The sequence below is a fragment of the Phascolarctos cinereus genome, unplaced genomic scaffold, assembly GCF_003287225.1.
Source record: "Phascolarctos cinereus isolate Bilbo 61053 unplaced genomic scaffold, phaCin_HiC Scaffold_726;HRSCAF=1367, whole genome shotgun sequence".
NCBI classification, from domain to species: Eukaryota; Metazoa; Chordata; class Mammalia; order Diprotodontia; family Phascolarctidae; genus Phascolarctos; species Phascolarctos cinereus.
In genome coordinates, this window is record NW_027556098.1 from 388,757,598 (window position 1) to 388,783,052 (window position 25,455).

Consider the following 25,455-nt stretch of genomic DNA (forward strand, 5'->3'; position numbering starts at 1 on the left):
CGGAGCTGGCTACACATAGTACTGAGTGACTAGTTTGCACCACTGGGTGTAATGAGAATGATTAGTCTAAGTGAAGGTTTAGGAACAACCATCACTCTGATGAGCACAAGAGTGTTGAGGAGCAGAGTCAGGAAGTGTAGCTCTCATAAATGGCTCAAAACTCACTTGATGAACAAAACTGAGTCTAGTGTCATAGATTTAGTTAAAGAGTAACTGATACTTGATTACGGAAAGGACATCCATTTGTGGCTGACACTTTTATTTCTCTTAAGTAGTGTTTCTAATAGTATTTCCATTATATTTTAGATATCTAATTCATCTTTTAGACTTAATTTAATGTTTTAATAAAGATCTCTATAGGGGCAGCTAGGTGGCGCAGTGGATAGAGCACCGGCCCTGAAGTCAGGAGTACCTGAGTTCAAATCTGGCCTCAGACCAAACACTTGACACTTACTAGCTGTGTGACCCTGGGCAAGTCACTTAACCCCAACTGCCTAAAATAAATGAATGAATGAATGAATAAATAAATGAAAGAGTTCTATTTCTTTAAAAAAAAACACAACTAAACAATGTCAACGAGATTGTAAGCTTTATCCTGTCTGTTATTTATACATAGCTACTGTGAGCTAAATCATCAACCTAAGTTCTGTTAGCCAAAAGCATTTCTGCCACCTGGTGTCAGTCACTTGAATTGTAGACAAAGTTCCTGGGGGAAAAAAAGCCTCTAGCATATGCCTTGTCACCTCAATTCTGATTAAACGGTGGCAATAACCATAACCTCATGAGAATGTACAGATAACTTAAAGATGGTAGGGATAGGAAAAATACTGGGAAAAGTCAAGATGCAAAAAATCTTCGGCAGACTAAAAAGCGTCACAAAATCAAATAAGAAGAAATTGGGAAGGGAGATCCAGGAAATCGCTTCAGAAGTACCTCACTAGAAAGGTACTATTAGAAATGTATCTGAAAAAGCAATGAGGTTTGGGTAGCTCATAAGCTTCAATGAAAGCCAAGGAATCTAAGGGAAGCATTAAGAAGCATTAAGAGAGGCCTGGCTGGAAGGAAGGAGGGGAGGAAGGGAGGAAGGGAGGAAGGGAGGGAGGGAGGGAGGGAGGGAGGAAAGAAGGAAGGAAGTGACAGTCCTCCTGTTCTCTGCCCTGGTCGGACCATTGACACAGTACCGTTTGGTTCTGAGGATCAGCGGGGAGGAAGGACAAAGATAAGCTAAAGAATGCCCCACAAAGTTGGAGAACTAGAATAGCAAAGGACCTGAAGTCCACGTCCCAGGAGACCTGGCTAATGTGGAGATGTGCAGCTTGAAGAAGTCAGCAGGACAATACATCTATCTGCAAGTACTTGAAAGGCAGCGACACAGAGGAGGGATTCCCCCTTGTTTTCTGTGGCCCCAGTGGGCAGAACGAGGCGCTTAGGGTGCAGGCTGCTCAGAGGGCAGACAATTTGGCTTGGAGGTCAAAAAAGATTTCCTAATCATCAGCGGTACCCAAAGCAGGATGGGTCACCAAACTCCTTCCTCCAGGCTACACTGGCCTTCTGGGTGCTCCATCTCCTGCCTCCCCACCTTTGGCTGGCTGTGCTCCGAGATGGGAATGTGGGGCTCCTCACTGCACTTCTTGGAAGCCCAAGCACAATACAATGGCCCAAAGCTGGCACTCAATAACTGCTTCCTGCCTGTCTGCTGCCTGCACGTGTGCACCCCCTCCCTGAAGTCCCCAAAGAAAGGCTGGACGCCCTCTTGCCCAGAACGTCGTGGGCCGAGCTACAAGTTAACCAGAGGGCCATAGAGTTCCCTTTCAACTACAAACCTCTTGAGCCCTCTACAACAGCAGCAGAGCAGAGGAAAGTCCAGGCCTTTCACCCAGCAATGGAAAGTATCAACAAAATGCTATTTATTTGGCTGACCGTACTCAACTGTTGAGTCAATGCATTCTGTTGGAAAAGGCTGTTTTCCCTGCCCTTCCTGGGCAGGTTCTTTGCTCTCTCACCTGGACCACTGGGGGCATAGCTGCCAGGGGACTGGGCCTGCTGCCCTGGTGGGCTGGTCAGAGCACTGGCCGCGCGTTCATTCTTCAGGCACGCTGAGCCGGTCCCAGCAGGGGATGTCATGAAAAGGCCCTCAGCCTGGGTACCCTTGGAGTCTTCTACACTCGCTGTTTTCTTCATGCTGTGCTTGGGAGTGCCCAATGGGGAAGACAAAGGGGCAGATTCCTAGGAATGAGACAAACCCCCCCCCAAAACACAGAAATGAGGGGGTGGGGTAGGGAGAGGGGCTAGGAATGAGAATTACCATGTCTGCGATATTCCCAGGAAATCCCAGGATTTAAGAACCATAATAACTCCAAAATATTCAGCATTTCTTCCACCCTCCAGGTTCCATATCCAAAACATTGTCGCCTAAATAACTTTTTTCAAAGTGTATTTTTTTACAGGAACACAACCCAATACCTACTAAAAACTAAAAAGTCTCTGAAGGGAGATACTATCATTTTGCCCAAAAGCAAATGGCAAAATGCTTGTTGCTTAGGTGGATTTAATCCAGGTTAAATAGAGCACAAGCACAGTTGTCTTGTCCACAATATTTTTAACACCTATAAAAAAGTGCATATACACATGTATATGTATGTGGTATGTACATATGTGTGTATGTGTATTTACTCTTACTACAAGAAATTATCCCATGCACTTCTGATGAAATTAGACCCAATTTTAAACACTGTCACTCCAAGTGGGATCTGTTTTCAAAGGATCACCTTATGGAAATCTCTGAAAAAGAGACAGTGAAGCATTTAAATTTCCAATCTCTGCTTTTAAATATAGAAAGCCCAGTCAAACAACACACACACACACACACAACACACACACACACACACACACACACACTTACTTTCTTTAAATACAAGTCAAGGAATTACTTGTTTTGAGAAGCACAAATTTATAGCAGGGAAAAAAACTGGATTTAGAGTCACATGAGGCTTGGATGCCAATCCCACCTCTGGGACTTAGGTGTGTGACCTTATACGAGTCACTCAGTTTCTCTGAGCCTCAATTTCCTCATCTGTAAATGGAGATAATAATAGTTGGTAGTGCCAGTTACCTCTCCAGACTGCAGTGAGAAAAGCACTTTGTAATGGTAAAGCACTATAAAAAAGGGAGCTGCTATTAAATCTCTGCTCATCAGGATCAAGAATGGAGAAAGCAAATGTAAAAGCCAGGAAATAGTTAAGACAATAAAAATCTCCCCAATATTACGTAATTTATCTTTCCCTTAAATGCCTGAAAAGCTTCAGTAAGTCATTAATGAGATCAAATAGGAGAACACAGTGAAAAAACTATACTTGTGACACCTGGCATTCAATTCAAAAATGGATCTGTGGCTTTCACACTGCAGACAGTGTTTCTCTACTATGAAATAACCAAATTCCTCCTGCATCTTTTTTTTTTCTTTCCTGTATCTGTTACAACCAGAAAATGATTTTATCTTTAATGTTGCTATGTCTTTTCCTCTTAGTTTCAAAGGAGAACCATGCTGGTCACCTCTGAAGAGATTCTGGGAAGTAAATACAAAAGAACTTTTTATATTTGTAAATCCATCAACAAATGACTAAAGAAACGCTCGTATGTTTTGCACACAGCAGGCACTTCATATCTGCTCAATTTTAATTGACAGCCTTCTGTTCGTGTTTATTTACACCGTCCACTGCATTTGTTGATCTTTCAGGAAACCCCAGCACCTTCCACGTCTGCTTTTTCTATGTTGTTGCTTAAAATAACTAAGTGACTGGAGAAGAGACTGATCTGGGGCTCCTGTGAAATAGGACAGAGAGGCTATGACCAAGGAGCAGGAGATGACTAAGAAAAAGGAAAAAGGAGGCAGACGCAAAACACTCAGACCTGCTCCCATTAAAACACAGATCTATGTAAAACGATTCCAAACACACAGGAGTAATGACATTCAAGGGCAAACAACTCCAACTCTTTCAGATTTGATTTCAGGATGATTTCCTGTTCTCAAACCACTGGAGTTCCTATTAGAACAACAACACACATGCAAGCTCTTAGAGGGCAAAGAGAAATGCAAAGCAATTGGTAGTGGTAACTGGAGGGAAGTAATCACCCCATTCTTTATTCATTTATTAAATACTTAATAATCTACAACAATCAGGCTTTGACTATGCCTGATTGGGTGTACTTCCCAGATCCATTCATCTGAAACACAAGGTCCACAACAAGAGAACACTCCCAACTTCCCCTACGGAATTCCACAGAACGATCAGTGAAATGGGACACGATGAATGTTTTTTTTACAGCATAAAACTATCAGGAAAAATCGATTTAGGGTCAAAAAGGTAAAAGGTTCTTTGGAGTCATCAGGGGAGCTTTTAAATATGGGAAATTACTTACAGACAGTACAAGAAGGAAGTAGATCTCTCTGCTGATGAAATATTTATAAGGTTTTTATTTTTAGGTGATAATACATAAATTGACTGTGGAATCCCATAAGGTTTATCATAATTTGGGAGGATGTCAAAGAAGGATATGACACTATTATACCTGGAAGCACAAACGATCCTTGTATGTACTGCCACTTAAAATGAAATCCTCAAAAACAAAACAGGGAAATAATTTTCATTAAAACACTATGAAATACTTGCTCTTATTTAGTTTACTAGAGAAAAGAGAATCCCTCTCATAAACATATTAAGTTCAGTATGATCTACTCCAATTGAAAACACACCACCACTCCTTACTTTAAGCCAATGCATATGAAAATTCAAGTCAACTAAATAAACTAAGGAGTATTTAATTTCACCAAAAGATTTTTCACTTTCTAAAAGCACACATCAGTAGGTTCTGCTATAGAAACTTGGACGTGTCCCTTCATTACTCTTTATAAAACAACTAGGTCGAATTGAACAACCTCTAAAGTCCCTTCCAGACCTAAAGTGTATGAGCTTATGATTTTCTGGAACATATTTACTACATACAGAAAAGGAATTACCTATATGTGGTAATGTTTAAAGTCCCAATTAAATTTGGAAATGTGGGAACAGTTCAAGAGAAGCCCCATAATGTAAAATAACTTAAGGTGAAAAGTAAGCAACGGCCCAAGGCCTCCTGACCAAAAAGAGGACAAAAACAAGAGGGAGGATCATTACTATAAAGCAGGCCATTCTATGGTACGTAAGTGCATGAAAGGAGGCCCAAAACAGATGGGCCTCATAAAGAATTTGGTTCTACAGTGAACAATCTTACAATTGAATGCTGCTATACACAAGACACAGTGCTAAACATTGCAGATACAACAACAAAATAATAAAATAGTTCTTGCCCTCAAGAAGCTTACATTCTACATAGAAGCAAATGAGTTTTCTGTGTACAAGGTGTGACTCTACAGTAATCAGACTGATTCCCTTTATTCTCTTTACCCATAGCTCAGAACTCATATATTATATATCCAAATACGCAGCATTTCCCAAGCTGCTTGTATCCCATCTGCCTCAAATGCCCATCTTTTCAAATATCTTCTCACAAGGATGCTAGACAGCTGGGAATAATGTAACATTCAGAAGAATCACACCTGTTGGAGAGGCAGAGGGGAATGGAGAGACTGTGGTGGATGTGACAAGGATCAGGATGGGAAAACCAGAGTGAGAGATAAGATCATCAAAGGCATGTGTGACCAGAAACATCACATGGTGATAGCTGGCCACCTAAGTGTGGCACAGGTATCCGTGACACAGCCAGGAAAAAAAGCAGAGGAAAACTTCCAGTGCACACACAGGTCCTCTGTGACAAAGGCTAAGAATCAACCAGGCCGGTGCGGATGGCTGGTTGCCTGTATTCACTGCCTACACTATGCCTTTTGGAGAGCCTGGACCCACCCTAACTCCGCTGTTCTTCAGAAACAGCCACCCAAAGAGCCAGGACACTAGCTTCAACAATGCTAAGTGACTTGAAATGTTCCCCCATCTTCTCTTAGGGCAGTGCCTGCAGAGAGGTAAAGGGAAATCTTTCTCTTTACTGTAAACCAAACCCAGTATGACCCAGGGAACAGAAAGCCCCAGCCTATACTCACAACACAAGGTTCAAGTCCCATCTCTGGCAGGCATTGATCGTGTGGTTCTGGACAATCGCTTATCCTCTCAGTGTCCTGGGAACCCTCTCAGATCACAACTTACAGATGAGAGATTAACTGACTTTACGGAGAGACTTTCCATGCTACAAGATTCCCACACTGACCAAGCCACAGGTCTGGACTGTTCTGCTCCACCTCTGCCAAAGAAAACTCCAACTTTATAGTCACGGATTTTGGACACAAAATACTCTTACCCTGATTAACCAATCACCTTATTTGACAGCTCAGAAGACTTTTATCTATTTCCCCAAAAATGAATTTATCCAAAAATACTGAGGCTCTTCTAAAAACTGTACCGCAAAGGCTAAAGTTGATTCCCAAAGAATTCTAGACCTGGGTGACGTGATGAATAGAGCTCTGGACTTGCAGTCATGAAGCCCTGGGTTCAAATCCTGCCTCAGTCACTTTCTCACTGAATGACCTGGAAAAATCGCTTCACTTCTGTCAACCTCAGTATGCCTGTCAGTAAAATGGGAAGAATAACACTTGTAGTAGCTACCTCCCAAGGTTGCTCAAATGGTTAAATGGGAGTGCTACACAAATGTCAGCTGTAGTGATCATTATTATTCTTATCATTATCATTATCATTATTACTATAGTCAGGTTGGAAAATGTGCACAGCCATTCCCACTGTCTACCTTAGAATAGACAGCTCTCATCCAGATTTATAAATTATGTTGTGTTCATTTAAAAAATTTAAAAGTCACCCCTGAGACTGGGGAAAACCAAGTTAGAAAATCTTGAGGAGCAGTCAGTCACTAGTCTGCACAAACAGGCTCTCAGCAAGCATGCTTTTCTTTAGTACCGTCCATCACATAAGGCAATGAAAAATGAAGAAATTTTTCAAATTGAATGTTTAAAAATTTAGTCAAAAAAGAAATATTCTGGAAGAAGAAAAATGGGGAGCAAACCATGTCTCCTAAAACATAACTACATAAACTCACCACAACAGTGCCATCATCTACAAAAAGAAAGCATTATCAAAAAGTTTCTCCATATTAAATTGCTACATAAAGCTATAAGGTTAGAATTAAGAATCACTGTGTTATTCTTTTCTTCCCTGTCCTATTTCCTTGTATAATTTCTCATGGACAGGGCTGATGGAATATGGGATTCACATTTTCCTCATTCTGGGTACTGCTACTCTACCCAACTAAATCAGACTAATCTAAGGTGAACTCTTTCTGCTCAGGCTTGGGTAAGGGATAAATTCTTTGAATAGACTGCCCAAGGCTGAGGGTAACTTAGAAATAAATGACATAATCAAGGTTCATTAGCCCCTCATTGTAATACACATTCTCTCATTAATTGTTAACCAATCACAGCTAGAACACCCCTCTTCCAAGGGCAGATAAGCCGCTCAAGAACCACCATACTTGTCTTTGGCATTCAAGAGTGCCACAGATCTCCTTTTATTCAAATGCTGGCATTATTAATAAAATGACCAATTACCCAGAAATTATGTCTCTTGAACTAACGTCACAATCTGAAACCAAGATATTTCTTGATCTCTCAAGTTTAATGGGACTAGAAGGAGGGGCTTTATACAAAACCTAATTGAAAACCTTTCTCTCACACAGACAGCAGATCCCGACCAGAGAAGCTGTCAACCCAACAGAAGGGCAGCCAATCTTCATATCCATTTATAAAACTATCATTGAAATTCTTTTCTAGAATTTAGATTAGAGATAGAAAGAGCAAACTTCTCAGCCATCACCATATACCTGAATCTGTGAACCACTAATTGGACTGGGTGAACTAACAGTTTAATAAATCTGTTGTTCAGTTGTTTTTTATTTGTGTCTAACTTGTCATGACCCCGTTTTGGGTTTTCTTGGTAGATACAGTGGAGTGGTTTGCCATTTCCTTTTCAGCTCATTTTACTGATGAGGAAACTGAGGCAAACAAGGTGAAATGACTTGTCCAGAGTCACACAGCCAGGAAGTGTATGAGGCCAGATTTGAACTCAGGAAGATGGGCTGTCCAGGCCCAGCACTCTATCTTCTGTGCCACTTAATTGCCCAGCTTAATAAATGCTTATTGACTAATTAATAAGATATCTCCCATTTTTCTTTATAGCTTGCTAACCTACCCCTCTCTGCCTTTTCCCCCTTTTCCACTGGCTCATAAGAAAGGATTCCCAGCTAGGCTTGTGAGAGATGCTGCCAGGGAGGGGTTTCTGGTTTCCCTGTCTTCGGACCTTCCTTTTCTAAGCCAGTTTTTGCTACTGGGGGACAGCAATGTGCCGTGTGTTGGCTTCCTTTCACTTTTCCCAAGATTTTCTGTCTCTGTAAGTAGAGACAGCATGGCACAGAAGCAGAAATAGCACTGGCTTTAGAGTCCAAGAATCAGGATCCAAATCTCAGCTCTGCTATTTATTACCTTTGTGACTCTAGGCAAGTGACTGCCTTATGGGTCTTAGTTTTTTCAATGGTGAAGATAAAGGGTACTCATGATGTGATACCTAAAGTGCCTTTAAAACAGAAGCATGGAATTTGAGAGTTGGAAAGAACCCTGGTGGCCAATGAAGCCATTCCACAGAAAAGAGGAATCATCCACACATAACAATCCTGTGATCCTATCATTTTTTAAGACACCCTTATGCTTTCTGTAGGACATTTTGGGGGTCAAGTGTCTGGGTCACAGAATCTCAAGCCAAAAAACCAGTACACGGACAAAAGCCGTGGGGTGCTCCACTCCAATGAAGGAACACTCCACGCCCAACAACTCAACCACTTCTGGAGCCACCCAACTATACTATTGTCTAGCCCATAGCTTTCCAAAATTCCCACAAAAATACTAATGACAGATTTTATGAAAATGTTTTGCTAAAACCTAGGTAAACTCGATCTGTAGTGCCATATCTGAGGCAGATAGGTGGTATAATATACGTGCCTGGAGTCAGGAAGACCTGAGTTCAAATCCAGCCTCAGACCCTGGACAACCTCTGCCTGCCTCAGTTTCTTCAATGGTAAAATGAGGATAATAATAGCACCTACTTCCCAGGGTTGTTATGAGAATAAAATGAGGTATTTACAAAGCACCTATTAGCACAGTACCCGGCACATAGTAGGTGCTTTATGAATTCTTGTTTCCTTTCTTCCTCCCCCAGATCTATCTGTCATTAGGGAATGAACACAAAAACATGGCACAGTCTCATAAGAACAGTGTCAGATCAAAATGAGCTGATGCTGTTGAAGACCGCCAAGGAAAACAAAATGATGGTTTTTCTGACTGCTTTGCTTTGTCTGCCACATGAGGAAGAAAGGAGGCTCACAGAGGGGAGAGAACAGTGTTATCAGAAATAAAGTTCGTCGGGCACGATCTGTCTTTGACGAAGCTGTGCTAGCTCTCTGGGCTCCTGCGGCCTGTTCTTCACGTTCACTAACTGTCCCTTTAAAAATGTGTTCTAGAACGTGGCCAGGAATAGAACCATCTTTGAAGAATCCACCATCTTTGATTTTTGAAACTCAGGCCCCAAACTGGCCTCCAATCTTGCAGGACCTGGCCAGGCTCCACCACCTTTCAAAGTGGTGGCAGCTCGACCATCCTATCGCCTGCTTCTTTGAGTACCCCAAGAGACGACCCTCGTGAGCCAGGCCCACGAGAGCACTAAGCATGCTTTTAGTTGCTTCGTGCTGACTGTAAGCGTCCACTCCCTCACAGGCAGCTTTGTTCTGGCCCCTCCTCGGCAGGGGGAGAAGAGCCTGAAGAAAGTTGGCCTTCTCCTTTCTTTTGCCCACCCGTGCTCTTTGCCCTCACCTGTACCTTGTTCCCCATTTCTGTGTGTTCTTCTCTTTCCTCCACAGCATCAGGTCATCCTGAGCCAAGAAACTCCCTATACTATTCCCATGGGGCCATGCCAGGCTCGTGTGTTCATCCCTTACGGCCTGCCCTTGTCTTCACACATACCTTCTTGCCCATTCATCTCACTCTGTTAACGGGAAGGGAGGGAAATGCTAATAACATCCCAACACCTGTCCCATGATTGGTGCCTGCTAAATGCTTGTTGATCGACTAAATCACAAATTGTTGAAGTACTGAGATACAGCCAATCAGAACCTCATACCCCGCCCCCCCCTACCCCCGTGTGCTCACAGACACACACACAGAGGCACCACTGACTGGCAATAATGCACGGATCATAAGCCCTTGTAAACAGTGCAGTACACGATACATAGTATGTTTCCATGGTGCATTGGAAAGCCTGATTTCTATTCCTGGGCTTTAGGAGTTATGTGAACTTAAATGAAGTTCTTTCTCTGGGCCTCAATTTCCTCATCTTAACATATGGGCCAAATAATCTAGTGCACAGGTCCCTTCTAGCTGCAGGTCCCGTGATACTATCAAAAGGCTGCACTCTCTATGCAGGCAAATCTTCAATCTATACTGAATACGTGCCAGCGCCCAGGAGGCTCACAATCATTCCCTCATCTCTGTTCATAGCCGGTGAGAGAATTCTCAGTGGAGACGTCTACCCTAGCTCACCTCTACTCCTGTCTCACACAACCTCAGCCATTTTTCTCCCAACACACAATCCCCAAAAGTCAAGACAGCTGCACCTATTCTTGTGAGTTAGCAGGAAGAGCCTCTGTTTATTCACGACCCAATTGTGTTGCTCAGAGGGGGATAAAAAAATAACCATCCTTGAGAAGGTGTCCAACTTACAATTTAAAATGCTTTCAGATTCCAGAGTAGAGGAAGAAGAGTAAGAAAGCAGTGTGAGGTGAGACAAGGATTTTTTTAAATGGGCCAAACAGAAAAGAGTAATACTGAAGGCTTACCTTGCCTTGCAAGGAGAAGGTCCCAGGGGATCCTGCAAAGAGAAACTTGTTCTTGATTTTCAGTTTCCCCAGATTTGCTACAATTAAATTATTTGATCTGGAACTTTCTGGGATGAGGAGAACAGGAGCACCAGCTTCGATATCTAGAAGAACCCGAGAGCAGCGCTGGGCTTGATCTCTCACCTATGGTCAGGAAGAAAAATTACTATTCAAATACTCAAACTCCAAGATATGATGACTTTATAATTAACATTATACCTTTATAAATTTTGTAACTCTATAAACACTTCAGTGTTTAGGTGCTTCAAGACCAGGCGTCAGTGATCTACTGATCTTTAAAAGATACAGTCAGAAATAAATGAACGAATGAATAAATAAAGAGGCAGCTAGGTGGCATGGTGGATAGAGCTCCGGCCTTGGAGTCAGGAGGATCTCAGTTCAAATCTGGTTTGACACTTGACACTTACTAGCTGTGTGACCCTGGGCAAGTCACTTAACTCCAACTGCCTCTCAAAAAAAAAAGGCAAAAATAAATAAATAAAAGATACAGCCAGTACTTGACTATTTAGGGTGGGAGGGAGAGGGGGAACCTGCGGCCTTGAAGCCACAGGTGGCCTTTAGGTCTTGGGGTACAGCCTTTTGACTGAGTCCAAGTTTTACTAACAAATCCTTTTATTAAGGGGATTTGTTCTATGAAGTTTGGATTCAGTCAAAGGGCTGCACTTAAGGACCTAGAGGGCCACATGTGGCCCAACGGCTGCAGGTTCCACACCCCTAATTTAGAGTCTGGTTTGTTAAACTGTAGTTCACCTAATTCTGGATTTCTCAAGCTGAGGCCCATGAATTCTTTTTTAAAAATATCTGGATAACTGTATTTCAATATAATTGCTTTTCCTGATAATCCTAAGTATTTTATTTCATGCCCATATTCTGAGAAGGGGCCCATGATTGCCAGACAGTCCAAGGGTCCCGTGACACAAACAAGGGGAAGAACCCCTGCTCGAATGCAGAATTCTCCTCTTCCTCCCTCATCAGTTTCTGGAAAATGAGGAGCTGGAGTAGCACACATCTGGGAATGAAGAGATGGGAGCTCTGCCACTGATGAGCTGTGTGACTCTGCACAAGCTATTTCCCTTCTATGGGGAGCAGAAGAGGATGCCGAGGATAACACCAAGGTTGTGAACCTGGGAGATCAGAAGGATGCTAGGGCCACTGATAGAAATAGGGAGATTGCAAAGAGAGGGGTGGGTTTGGAAGGAAAGATGATGTCTATTTTCGACATACTGAGTTAGAAATGTCAAAGAAACCTTCAATTTCATAGGTCTAGTAGGGGATGAGGGTGTAGAGGTCTGAAGAAACAAAGGCTAGATATGTGAGTGTCTGCATAGAGAAGATAATTGAATTCATGGGAGCTGATGGGGATACCAAGGGAGTACAGAGGAAGAAGAAAAGAGAACCCAGGAGAGAGCCTTAGGGGACATCCACAGCTAGGCAGTGCGACATGGACGATTGAGCCAGAAAAGAAGACTGAGAGAAGAGAACCAGAGGGGAGTGTCATGAAAACTTAGTTAGACTACCTATAGGAGGAGAGACAATGTGGTCAACACTGCCAAACGCTGCAGGGATGTCAAGAACAAGAAGTAACAAAAGACCCTCAGATCTGGCAGGTAAGAGGTTACTGCTAACTTTGGAGGCAGCCATTTCACTTGAGTGGTGAGGTCACAAGCAAGACTGCAAAAAGCTGATAAGAGAGTGAGAGGAGAGGATGGAAAGGCAAAAAGTGGAGCTAGCTTCTTCTAGGAGATTAGCTGAGTGAGAAATTAGAGAAAAAGCATGACAGCTTAACAGAATGATCAGGACATGAGAGACAGACAGGCCAATAGATAGAACAAGAAGAAGCAGCAGACTAAAGATGTTTTTAACTTAACACCAACATTTCAATATACAAATAAAAGGAAAAAAAGATTTAACACAGTAGCAACAAAGCTGCTCCATGTGCATCCACTTCTCCACTTCCTAGTATCTTTTGTGCATAAAAAGAATGTTTCTACTGACATTTTGTGGCATATCTATGACTACCCACTGACCTCCTCTACCAAATCTAAGCCCTCCTTTGTAACAAACATGTAAACTACAGCAAAACCAAGGAATTTACTGAATAGGGCTAAGAATGTTGAGCTAATTCTGCATTTCTGGTATACCAAAGGAGACAGGAAAGAGATACCCTTAACAACTATGGCTGGGAGACAGAGATAATCATAACAGAAAATGGACAATTTCAAGCATATAAAATTGAAAAATTTTTGGACAGGCAAAATAAAATAAGTAAAGTTAAGAGTTAGAAACAACTGAAAAAACCTTCATAGCAAAATTTCCCTAATAAAGATCTACCCAAGAGATAAAAAGAACTGATGCAAATTGTAAGAAACATTCTCCAATCAATAAGCAGTCAAAACAGACATATATACTCCAAATGGAAACAAGACCTAAGTATACAAGATCGTGATTAAAAAAAACTGTATTAAACATGTAGTGGGGGAGGGAGCAGAGATGATTATCGGGACAATCTGTTAGGAAAGACAAGAGAGGATAGGATCTGGGGCACATGTAGAAAGAGGTTTGTCTTGGAGAAGACTTCATCATCAGAGAACGGAGAAAGAGGGAGATAATGTCAAGGGGTTTTGATATGTGAAGAAGGAAAAATAGGTGGCTCATGGTAAATTGCTTCCATTGTTTTAGCAAAACATAAGGCTAAGGTCCTCAGCTTAGGGGACGAGGGAGGTTTGCGGGGAGACGAAAAGGTTTTGAATAACCTCTGTGAGGAGTGGGATAGAGAATCAATTAAGAAGAATAAAAGTGTTGCCTTGCCATAGCGAGAGCCTAGTTGAACTTAGATAAGATAAATTCACATCAAACTCAGTCAGCTGGGTAATATCACTTCCTCCAGCTTCATTCAGCAGCACTTAAGTGAGCATGAAGACTAATGGTGACAATAATCCAAGCCTGAGGTTTGTCAAGGCACAAGAAGAAATGGGAAAGGGGATTCAGGAGAAGAAGACAGTGTGGATGGAGTTTAACTTGGATCAAGACAGGGAAGATGAAAAAATTATGTGAAAACTGAAGCAAGGGTCTGAAGAGATGTAAGGACTGGAGCTTTCAGTGAGGACCAAGAACAGGTTTAGGAGAGGTAAAGTATAGGGAGAGTTGGAATGACAGGAAATTATGATCAGACAGGGGAACGCTGATCAAGCCAATTACCTACCGTGACTCCAGAAGACTAATGATGTCCAGACCTCCCGACAGAGAAGTGATGTCCTCAGGGTACAGAACAAGTCACAGGATTTTGGACATGGCCAATATCAGAATTTGTCTTGACTGACTACACAAATTTGTTACAAGGGTTTTCTTTTTTTTTTTTCCCCAGTAGAGGTTGGGGTATTATTTGAATTTAATTGAAGATGTGTTCATTAAAAAATAAAATGTAACAAGAAAAAAGACTAAGTAGATAAGGTTTAAGTTACTATCCAAAGGTGGATTATAGGTGAAATTTGCACATTAATTTGGCAAATCAGGAACAATACGTCATATTTAATAATGCCTTACCATAGCTCTGTGAGGCATATAAATTAGGAACTATGATCATCCTCATTTCCCCCTTGAAAATGGGGGGAAAGGCACAAAGACAAAGTGATCAGCACAAGATCTCATGCTAGTAAGAAAAAAACCCAATATTCCAGAATCTAATTCCTTTTAAATTTCTGACTCTAGTTAAGAATTAGAGTTGACACAAATCTGGACTTTAATGTCATTTCCAAAAATAAAGTGTGCATGTGCAAGAAAAATATTTGCAGCAGCACTCTTTGCAGTAGCAAAGAACTAGAAACAAAGCAGATCCTAAGGTCTTTGATGCCCACCAACTGAGGAATGAATAAACAAGACATGGTACACGAATATAGTGGAATATCACTTTTTTTTTAAGAAACAAAGACTATGATGAATACAAAGATTAGCAAGACTTATGTGAAATGCTTAAAAATAAAGTAAGCAGAAACAGGAGAAAAAATATATATATGACTACAACAATGTAATGAAAATGGAGAAAAAAAAACACAACAATCAAAACTGAATGCTGTGACCTATTACCCACGGTTATATGCTAACAAATCTGTGATGCCCAAACTGACAGGAAGACCAAACAGAGATCTTAAAGAAGCTCATCTCAGAATAGTAAAGAGATCCAGCTGTAAAGGAACTATCAAAGAAAAACACTTCTGGTCCTGATTCGCAGGAGAATTCTGTCAAACTTTTAAAAAGAAACAATTAGTAGCCATACTACACAAATTATTCTCAAAAACTGGAGACAGAAAGTACACTACTAGAACCTTTTTATGAGACAAATATAGTCTTAATATTTAAACCAGGAAAGGATAAAGCACAGAAGAATTATAGACCAGTAACATTACTTAACATTCAGAAACTTTAAATAATACCCTGTCAAAGAGACTACAATAATTGATCCAAGAAATCATTCATTTTGACCAAGCACAATTTCTACCAGAGATGAAAGGATGGTTCAACATTAGGAAAACCATCAACATAATCAATCATATTAAAAACCCAAACATCCAAAATTAAATGATTATCTCAACAGATAAAGAGAAAGCCTTTGACAAAATATAACACTTATTTATGCTAAAAGTATAGGCACAGAAGGAGCTTTTTTAATATAATAAAAGCCATCTATCTAAAACCAAAAACACCATATGCAATAGGGATATATTAGAACTTTTTCCAATAAATATAGGATTAAAGCAAGGATGCCAACCTCTAGCACAATTATTTGATATAGTTTTGGAAATGCTAAGAGCAGCAATAAGATAAGACAAAGAAAGATAGGTTAAAAAGAGATAAAACTATCCTTATCTTCTGATGACAGAATGGTATACTTAGAGAATCCTAAGAAATTATTAAAGATACTGAGACAATAGCTCCACCAGAGTTGCAGGCTACAAAATAAATCCTCAAAAATCAACTGCATTTCTATATAATAATAACAACAAAACCCCAAGAGGCAAAAAGAGAGTGAACTTTCATTTTATATAAACTATAAAATACATAAAATATTTGGAGATTGAGCCACCAAGCACAAAAAAAGGCTTGTATAGATTCAATTACAAAGTGTTCCTTAAAGAAATAAAGAACAACTTAAAATAGCTGGAGAAATATTCAGTGATCATGGTCGGGCTGTGCTAATATAATGAAAATGATAATACCACCAAAGTTAATTTACATTTTTAATGTTATATCAATCAAATGACCAAAATAATACTTTGTAGAACTTGATAAATAACAAAATTCATTTGGGAAATCAGAAGATCTAGAACATCAAAGGAAATGATGAAAAGAGGTAAGGACAAAGGCAGAATAGCACTTCCAGACCTCAAACTAAATTAAAAAAGCAGCCGTCATCAAAACCATCTGATGTTGGTTAAAAAATAGAGAAACAGAACAATGGAACAGAATAGACAAGGAAAAAAACAGAAACAAAGGAATTCGGTAACCCAATGTCTGATAAATAGAAAGCATAAATTATTTAGGGGCCACGGCTGGGGTACTAAGGAGGTGTAAGTTTCAGAGCTGATGTGATCTTGCATGAAGATGAGTTTCTGGAAACAACAATGAAATCCAGGAGAGTAGCCAGGTAGGAAACAATGAGGTAGCTGTCCTCATTCCCCTCCTTAAGTAGAGGGTCTGGGAGGAGCTTTCTGATGTCCACCCTGTCCAACAAGAGGAAGGGAGAGACCTCACGGGCAGGGGATATTGAGGTATGAGTTTCAGAGCTGATATGGTCTTGCAGGAAGATGAGTTTCTAGAGACAATGATGAAATCTGGGAGAGCAGCCAGGTGGGAAATTAATATCAAAGATGACAAAAGACGGGAATAGTCAATGCTGGAGAGGTTGTAGGAAGAAAGGCATGCTGGTACACTGCTGGTAAAGCTATAAATTGGCACAAAAATTCTGGAAAGCAATTTGGAATTATAGAAAATAAAAGAACTAAAATGTCCATGCCCTTTGACCCTGAGATTCCCTTACTGGCTTATACTCCAAAAAGGCCACTGATAAGAAAGTTCCCATACACACCAAAATATTTGTGATGTCAAATAATTGGAAATAGAAACTGGGAAATGGCTAAACAAATTGTGGTATGTGAACGTAATGGAATATCAGTGTGTTTTAAGAAATGGTGAATGTGATGAATACAGAAAAGCATGCAAAGATCTACATGAAATTATGCAGAAAGGAAGTAAGCAGAGCTAAGAAAACAATATGCACAATAACTACAATGATGCAAACAGAAAAAAATAACCACACATATACAAAAATCAAAAGTGAATGCATCGAAATTATAAAGAATAAGCATGGCTCAAAACAAAGAGACAGGAGAAGAATAGTCCTAACCCACTCCTTCACAAAGGTGAGAGGTCCACAAATGTTGCACATTGCACTTGTTTTCTTCATATGTATTGATCAATTGTGCTGGGTTTTTTTTCTTTTCTTTTTTTGGCTTTAAAAAATACTATTTTTTAAATCTAGATGGCTCTCAGTAGGAGGAGGAGAGATACTGGAGAAACCATGAGGATGTTAAAAAAAACAAAAGATATCAATAAAAATTTACTTTCAGGGGCAGCTAGGTGGCACAGTGGATAGAGCACCAGCCCTGAAGTCACAAGGACCTGAGTTCAGATCTGGCCTCAGACCAAACACTTGACACTTACTAGCTGTGTGACCCTGGGCAAGTCACTTAACCCCAACTGCCTAAAAAATAAAATAAAATAAAGAAAAAAAAAATCAAGATAAAAATTTACTTTCAAAAAACTGATTGCTGAAAAATTATAATGACTCAAAGAAGAAACATGAAAAGGCGCCTCCCTCTGCTACTTTGCAGAGATGGGGAACTACAGGTATAGAATGCTGCATTCAACATATTATTTTTTGATATGTTGGGTTAGTTTTGGTGAAGTTTTTCATCTTTCATATTTTTTATTATAGAAGATGGAGAAAAGAGGAATACATTGGGATATGTAAGTAATATAAAAATAAAAGATACTAATAAAAAAATTTTTATAAAAAACCATCCCACTTATCTGGGCTTTATTATTTTCTCATCTGTGCATTTTTAAAAATGTTTAAATGATCCTCCCTTTTTTTACATAAGTATTGCTAATTTCCCCCTCAAATCTCAGCCCCAATTAAAAAAATAAAAGGAAAACCAAATTATTATACCAAATTATTATAGTCAAGCAAAACAGATTCACATAGTGGCCATGTTAAAAAACGTATGTACCTGGCTAATACGGAAATGTTTTGCATGACTTCACATGTATCATTTCTATCATACTGCTTGCCTTCTCAAGGAGTGGTGGAGGGAGAAGAGGAAGGGAAAAGATTTGAAACTCAAAATTAAAAAAAATCAGTGTTAAAAAAATGTTAACTTACTTGGGAAATGTTTAACAAAATAAAAATACATTTTTAAAAAATGTATGTGTCCTTCTACACTATGATCCATCACCTCTATAACAGGACACATATAACATGTGACCACAGGTCCTTTGGGGAGGTGCTTGGTTAATGATCAGAGTTCTTAAGTCTCTCAAAGTTTATTTGCTTGTTTGTTTTTCCCTCTACAATGTTGTTGTCCTTGTATAAACTGTTCTCCTTGTTCTGCTCGCTTCACTTTGCATCAGTTCACGCTATCCAGGATTCTTTAAAATCCTTTTTTTTCATCATTTCTTATAGCACAATAATATTCCATTACATTTATATACCACAATTTATTTAGTCCCTGGTATTATCTTCCCCTTTAACACCCTTTTCCACCTCCCTTTGCTTCCCTATGTTGAATTTGATGTACTTCTTCAAAACTGTGTGTGCGTGTGTGTGTGTGCGCGCGCGCGTGCACGCATGTGCACGTACAGGCGTATGTGAGTGTTCAACCCTCCTCTGTTTATTTCAGTTAAAAGTGAGGATCATCTGATGCCTATGTCTCCTAGTCTTTCCTCCATTACCATATGCTCTCCTCTTGCTCATTCCAATTATGAGAAAAACCAAAATCCATTACCTTCTTCCTCCTTCCTACTTTACTGTATTCCTTTTACTCTTCTTTCTCTTCTTAAAGCCCTCAGAACAGAACCAATCCACCTCAAGGTCCTCCTGTTTTTCTTACTTAATTCCTGTAGTGCCCTTTGAAGACATTAACATTCTTCAACAACACTTGTTTCCTCTTCTCCCTATTAGAAAGTTAGCACTCCGTCATCCTACAGCTCTTTTCATCTACTCAAATAAATGTCCCTTTCTAGGTTTTTCTAGACTCTTGCGCTTGTATTTCAAAGTTCCCAGTCAGGCTTGTCATCAGAAATTCTTCTGATTCATCAGAAAGTCCTCTATTCTGATTCACCACCAATGAAGAGGAAATCAAAACAATAATTAGGAACTATTTTGCCCAACTGTGTGTCAATAAATTTGACAATCTTAGTGAAATGGATGAATATTTACAAAAATATAAATTACCCAGATTAACAGAAGAGGAAATAAAAACCTAAACAACTCCATTTCAGAAAAAGAAATTGAACAAGCCATCAATGAAATCCCTAAGAAAAAACCTCCAGGGCCAGATGGATTTACAAGTGAATTCTATCAAACATTTAAAGAACAACTAATTCTAATACTACATAAACTATTTGGGAAAATAGGTGAAGAAGGAGTCCTAGCAAATTCTTATTATGATACAAATATGGTGCTGATACCTAAACTGGGAAGAGCCAGAACAGAGAAAGGAAATTATAGACCAATTTCCAACAAAGATGCAAAAATTTTAAACAAAGTCCTCTATTCCACTGTCACTTGTAGGATTATATTCTGCTTTGTGGGGTAAAATTTTCTTGGCTGTAAGCCTCTATCCTTTGCTTTTTGGAATACTGAATTCCCAAGATCTCTCATTTTTAGTAGAAACTGCCAAGTCTTATATGATCCAGACTGTGGTTCCTTGGTACCTAAATTGTTTTTTCTGGGATGTTCAACATATTTTTTCTTTGCTGTGGGAGTTCTAGATTTTGGCTATGACATTTCTGGGACTTTTCCTTTTGAAGTGTTTTTTAAGAGGTGACTGGTGGATTTTATGTTCACTTTGTCCTCTCATTCTAAAAGATCTGAACAGTTTTCATTTATGACTTCCTAAAATATCCTTGTTTCTGTTTTTAAATCATAACTTTCAGGCATTCCAATGACTATTAAATTATCTCTCTTTACCTGTTTAACAGGTCAGTTGTTTTGGACTTCATATTCTTCTATTTTTTAAAATCTTTCATTCTGTTCTAATATTTCTTGATGTTTCCTGGAGTTACCAGTATTTGCTCTAATCTAGTTTTTGGAGAGTCAATTATATTGCATAAAGCTTACCACTTTCTCTTCTAAGCTACTTTCCAGTTCTTTCCTCCAGAGCTTTTACTTTGTTTTTCATCTGCTGCTTCATTTCTTTTATCTATTCATATACTCCTTGTGGAAAATCCATTTTTTCCTTTGAGCTTTTGCTTCAAATGATTACAAAATACTCTCTCCTCCTTTCGGGGTGGGGAATCTCTCTAGATTTAGAATATTTGTTACGCCAGTTTAGTCGTCTCTTCAGCTTTAGTCTCAGAATGGCGGGTTTTGTATCAGGCCCAGGCTCCACCCTCTGGTGCCCTTTCAGGTTCGACAGTCAATCCTGCTCAGTCCTATCCTTGAGTTCCTGAATTCCTATGCCAACCTCTCCTCCACTTCCTAGGACTTGGTCCCCTGAGATCTTTGAGGTTCAGAACGTGGACCATCTGTGGTATCTCACGACAGGAGGCTAAAGACCTCAGAGCCCTGGGATACCCCCACACCAAACTGTGGTTGCAGTGGCCCCCCAGGGCTTCTAAGGGTCCCCGCATGGTTTACATCTAACCTGGGGATTTCTCTGAGGAATTCTCCACTTTTGCTCTATCGAGACAGAGAACCCCACAGCCTACACATATTTCTGGTCCTTTTCTGGTCACACTGGGAGGTTATGGGCTTATGCCTTCACTGATGCTGGCTTTGCTGGTGGACTCCTTCCCTATTGCAGACTGGTTTCTGGCTATCTTTTTTGTATAATTCTGGGGCAGAAGAAGTCATTGTAGTTTCTCACTGGATTTCTTGATCATTATATGTTCTGGTGGGAATTTCAGGTTTTTGTGAAAATAGTTATGGGGAAATTGGCAGCCTATCTCCATTCAGCCATCTTGACCATAAGTCCTAATTTATATACTTCTTTGGCTAAATCAAATTAGATATAACAGATGGCCTTTTTAGTTCTGTATACCAAAAGAAAACAGTATTCTAAATCATCTTTGGCTATTAACTATTATTTATAGATATCTAAGAAACCAGGAGGACAAATAACCCCAGCTATAAGAGATTAACTAGTTGATACCACCAATAATCAGCCCAAAATTAAAGAAAACAGAATGAAATTTCAAAAAGAAGACCTTACCAATCTGCTGTTGCTATTCAGTCATTTAACTCGTGATTGACTCTTTGTGACCCCATTTGGGGCTGTCTTGGCAAAGATACTGAAATGGTTTGCTATTTCCTTCTCCAGCTCATTTTACAGATGAGAACACAGCTACTAAATGTTAGAGGCTGGATTTGAACTCAGGTCTTCCTGACTCTAGGCATGGAGCTCTATCCACTGCACCACCTACCTTCCCACCCCACTAACCTAACCAACAAAAAAACCCACTTCTTTAACTGTCTGAAAATCAGAGCAGGGAACCAGCTGGGATTATAGATTCTTGACAAGATCAGTCTTTCTTTAAAATCCAGGGAAAGACTAATCAAAGTAGAATGAGAAGAACAGGAGCCTGCTATCCCCTTCCTTTCATCTTTCACTTGGCTCATACAGTTTGATAAAGTGAGATTTGAAAGACTGATGTAACATGTGTCCTCTTCTCACCACTCATAGCCAAATGCAATCCTTGGGTCTTATTCCTTGACCCGACTGATCCCCTAACAATACAATAAGACACTATTTAAGTCACCCTTATCATTTATGTGTGTGTGTGTGTGTGTGTGTGTGTGTGTGTGTGTGCGCGCGCGCACATGCACGCGCATGTAAATATAACCTTAAAGGGATGCTGTGAAGGTTAAATGAGATAAGTATGTAAAGTCTAATGCAAACCTTAAAGCACTATATAAATAGAAGCTATTATTATACATGAATATTTGAAAACCACAAGGACCATGACATAAATGCATACATATGTAATATATTTGTATGTATGTATGTGTATATATATAATACATATATACACATACATACATACATGTTATATAAATATATAATTTTATTATATGTAATATATAACATAATATCAATATATTCTCTGTAGACTAAAACCTGCTACCACCTGTGATTTAAACATGTGTTTGTACAAGCATGGATGTGTGTATGCATACGTATGTACACATATATGCAAACAAATATGTGTGTGTGTGTGTGTGTGTGTGTGTGTGTATCTATACACACACATATGTTTAAATCACAGGTAGTAGCAAGTTTTAGTCTATAGAGAATTACACTATGATATAAGGGAATCCTGTCATTAAAATAGGCATATTCCTCAGAACAGCTGCTAGGGAAGAAGCTCCCAAAGGAGGCCCAGATGTCAGAAGCCTAAAGAATGCATCCATAAATAATGGTATACATATTCACTCAAGATTTCCTGTTTCTTCTTCAGGAAAGCTAACACTAAGTTCAGGTCACAGAAATAGTATGTGTCTTCCCACATGAGAGGCAGCCCAGCAGAGCAAGAACAAGTCTCAGAGCTAAGCAAAACCCAGCTCCAGGCTCACACCACACACACACACGCACCAGCTGCATGACTCCTGGGCAGCTTTCTTCACCTCTCAGGGCTCTGGGCAACAATGAGAGTAGAGGCTACAGAAAAGATACCACCTGCGCTGATAAACTCCATAAAGTCACAAAGGGTATAAATGGCTAAGTCAACAAGTCTCTGTGCTGTGTGCCAGGTGCTGTACTGAACAGTAGGTATCATGTGGATTCACAAAAAGGCCAAAGGCAGTCCTAACTCTGGAGGAGCTCCCAGTCTATCAGGGGAGACAACATGCAAACTATGTGCCAATAAGCTACAGGCACGGTTAATTAGAGATAAGCAAATAATTCAGCTACAGTAAGATTTCTGCCAGTCACTGAAGAAAGGTGTGTTATATAGGAGTTTTGTTTTTCATTAGTTCTCAGTTAGGGGATGGGGGGTGGGGGGGAAAGCAGGGAAATTTTGGCTGATTCAAAAAAATATATATAATTTTTTAAATGTTATAGAGAACAAACTTTTTTTGGGGGGGGGTTAGGCAATGGGGTTAAGTGACTTGCCCAAGGTCACACAGCTAGTAAGTGTTATGTGTCTGAGGTCGAATTTGAACTCAGGTCCTCCTGAATCCTGAGCCGGTGCTCTATCCACTACACTACGTAGCTGCCCCGAAGACAAACATTATTAAATATGAAACTACAGCTACTATGCCAGTGAAAATGTTCAGCCTGACACTTAAAAGAGGAATAAGGATTCTATTATTTGGAGAGCCATATTACTTGGAAGATTTTACCGTTTGCCCCTCAATGGCAGCTCTCTGGCGTCCGAGGACATCTTGCAATTGAGTGAAATGCTGAATGAAGGCCACCACCTCAGCCTGAAAGCGCTGAGTGTGGACATACTGCACTGAGGCCATCTGGAGGTTCACTCGAATGTCATGCTCTCTTTGGAGCAATGGGTCAGGTCGTCCATATCTGGGAAAAGAGATCAAAATGGGAATCCACCATGACCAAAATACAATGTTCCGCTGGCAATAAACCTCTCAGGCCAATTCAGAGGCACACCATCCACATCTTTAAACACCAAAATGGAATTCTGGACCACATTTTAGAAAGCAAATTCCAACACTACTGTTCTATCCTGAATCTCTACAGTCGGGCAGCCTGGTCCAGCACCAAGGACACTGAACAAGGAGGCAGAGTTCACTCCTGACTGAAACATGAGCATCCAAGAGACAGCTCCACACTCATCCTGCTTCTTTTATCCAGCCTAGGGTACCATGGCCTAATAAATGTCAAACTAGAGAGGCTTTGTATGGTGGACAGAGCACTGCACTCAAGAGTTGGAAAGACCCGGTCTCAGACACTTACTGAAGTATATGACCATGGGAAAAATCAATGAGTTTCCCTTAGCCTCGGTGACCTTACCTGGGGATAATAAGAGCACCTATCTCCCAGAGTGGCTGTAAGGAATAAATGAGCTATTAAAAGCAAGGTGCTTTTAAAACGTGACAGGACAACCTAAAGGTCAGTCCTGTCATTAGTAAACTCTTAGAAATGTACAGAAATGGGGAAAAATCTAGGAGGGTCTTGGAAACTTTCTTCAGAGAAAATCTGCTGCAGTCACTACACAGGCAGAGACCATTTAAACTTCCTACATGACATTCCAGCGTGACCCACTTCAAATGAGTTCCATTTTAATGCAAGTCAGTGTAAAACAGGCTTTCTCATAAATGGGACTTAGCCATTTTAAAAGTAAAAAATGGACCAGCCTCCAAAACAACAATATTTTAAAGTTGCAATGTCTTTAAAATTTTTAACTCAAGCAACAATTTGAGACAATACACAATTATGGGGAAAGTGCCAAAAGAGAAGAGAATCAAGCATTTTACTTGAATATCTGGAAGATCAGAGCCTCTTCTCCACTTGTAGTGAACCGCTCTCTGTAGAACTCTCCATGAGATGTCAGGTCACTCAAAGACAAGCTCCCAATACTTCCTTGTAAAGCAAGATCTCCCTCTAAGGATGAGTTATGAGAAAAAGAATAAATCACTGGTTAGTACAGATCTGTTTCACAGTAAAGGACAATGTAAATGAGAGACTTAAGCTGCCTTAGGACACTGACGACTTACCAAGCTATAGGGGACTGAGAGCCCAATGAGTTGACAGCTGAAAACACTCATGCAATTTAAGAGTGCGTTATCTTAGGCTATATTTTAGTCTGGAAAGAACCTCACTAGCCATTAAATCCCTCCCTCCCAAGTGAACAAGAATCTCCTCTAAGTATACCCCAGAAGCATTCATGCAGCCTTTGCTTAAAAATCCCCAAGGAGATGGCACCCACCACTACCTAAGGTGACCATTTTACTTAGGATAGCTCTCATTGTTTGGAAGATTCTTGTTGTATGGGTCTAAACTTACTTTGCACCTTCCACTAATTTTTTTACATTCTTTTCAAGCCAAGTAGATCACGTCTAATATCTCTCCCACAGGACAACCTTCCTAGTACTTCAAGATAACTATCTTGAATCTTGTTTCCTCCAGACTAAATACTCCCAGTTCCTCCAACTGAGTCTCAGATAGTAGGACTAAGGCTTCTAACCATGCCCTCCTTGGGATGCCTTCCAGCTAA

At 40.1% G+C, this 25,455-nt stretch overlaps 1 protein-coding gene across 1 annotated transcript in view; it reads right to left on the reverse strand.

The window, feature by feature from the left end:
- VPS13D (vacuolar protein sorting 13 homolog D) overlaps positions 1 to 25,455 on the reverse strand; it is a 328,743-nt gene that overhangs the window by 250,050 nt on the left and 53,238 nt on the right. Inside the window, exons 23-26 of the mRNA XM_020973579.2 lie at positions 24,716 to 24,842; positions 23,618 to 23,798; positions 10,939 to 11,121; positions 2,004 to 2,226 (exon numbers count right to left, since the gene is read on the reverse strand). Of these exons, the coding sequence (XP_020829238.1) occupies positions 2,004 to 2,226; positions 10,939 to 11,121; positions 23,618 to 23,798; positions 24,716 to 24,842 (714 nt within the window). The remainder of the gene's footprint in view (positions 1 to 2,003; positions 2,227 to 10,938; positions 11,122 to 23,617; positions 23,799 to 24,715; positions 24,843 to 25,455) is intronic.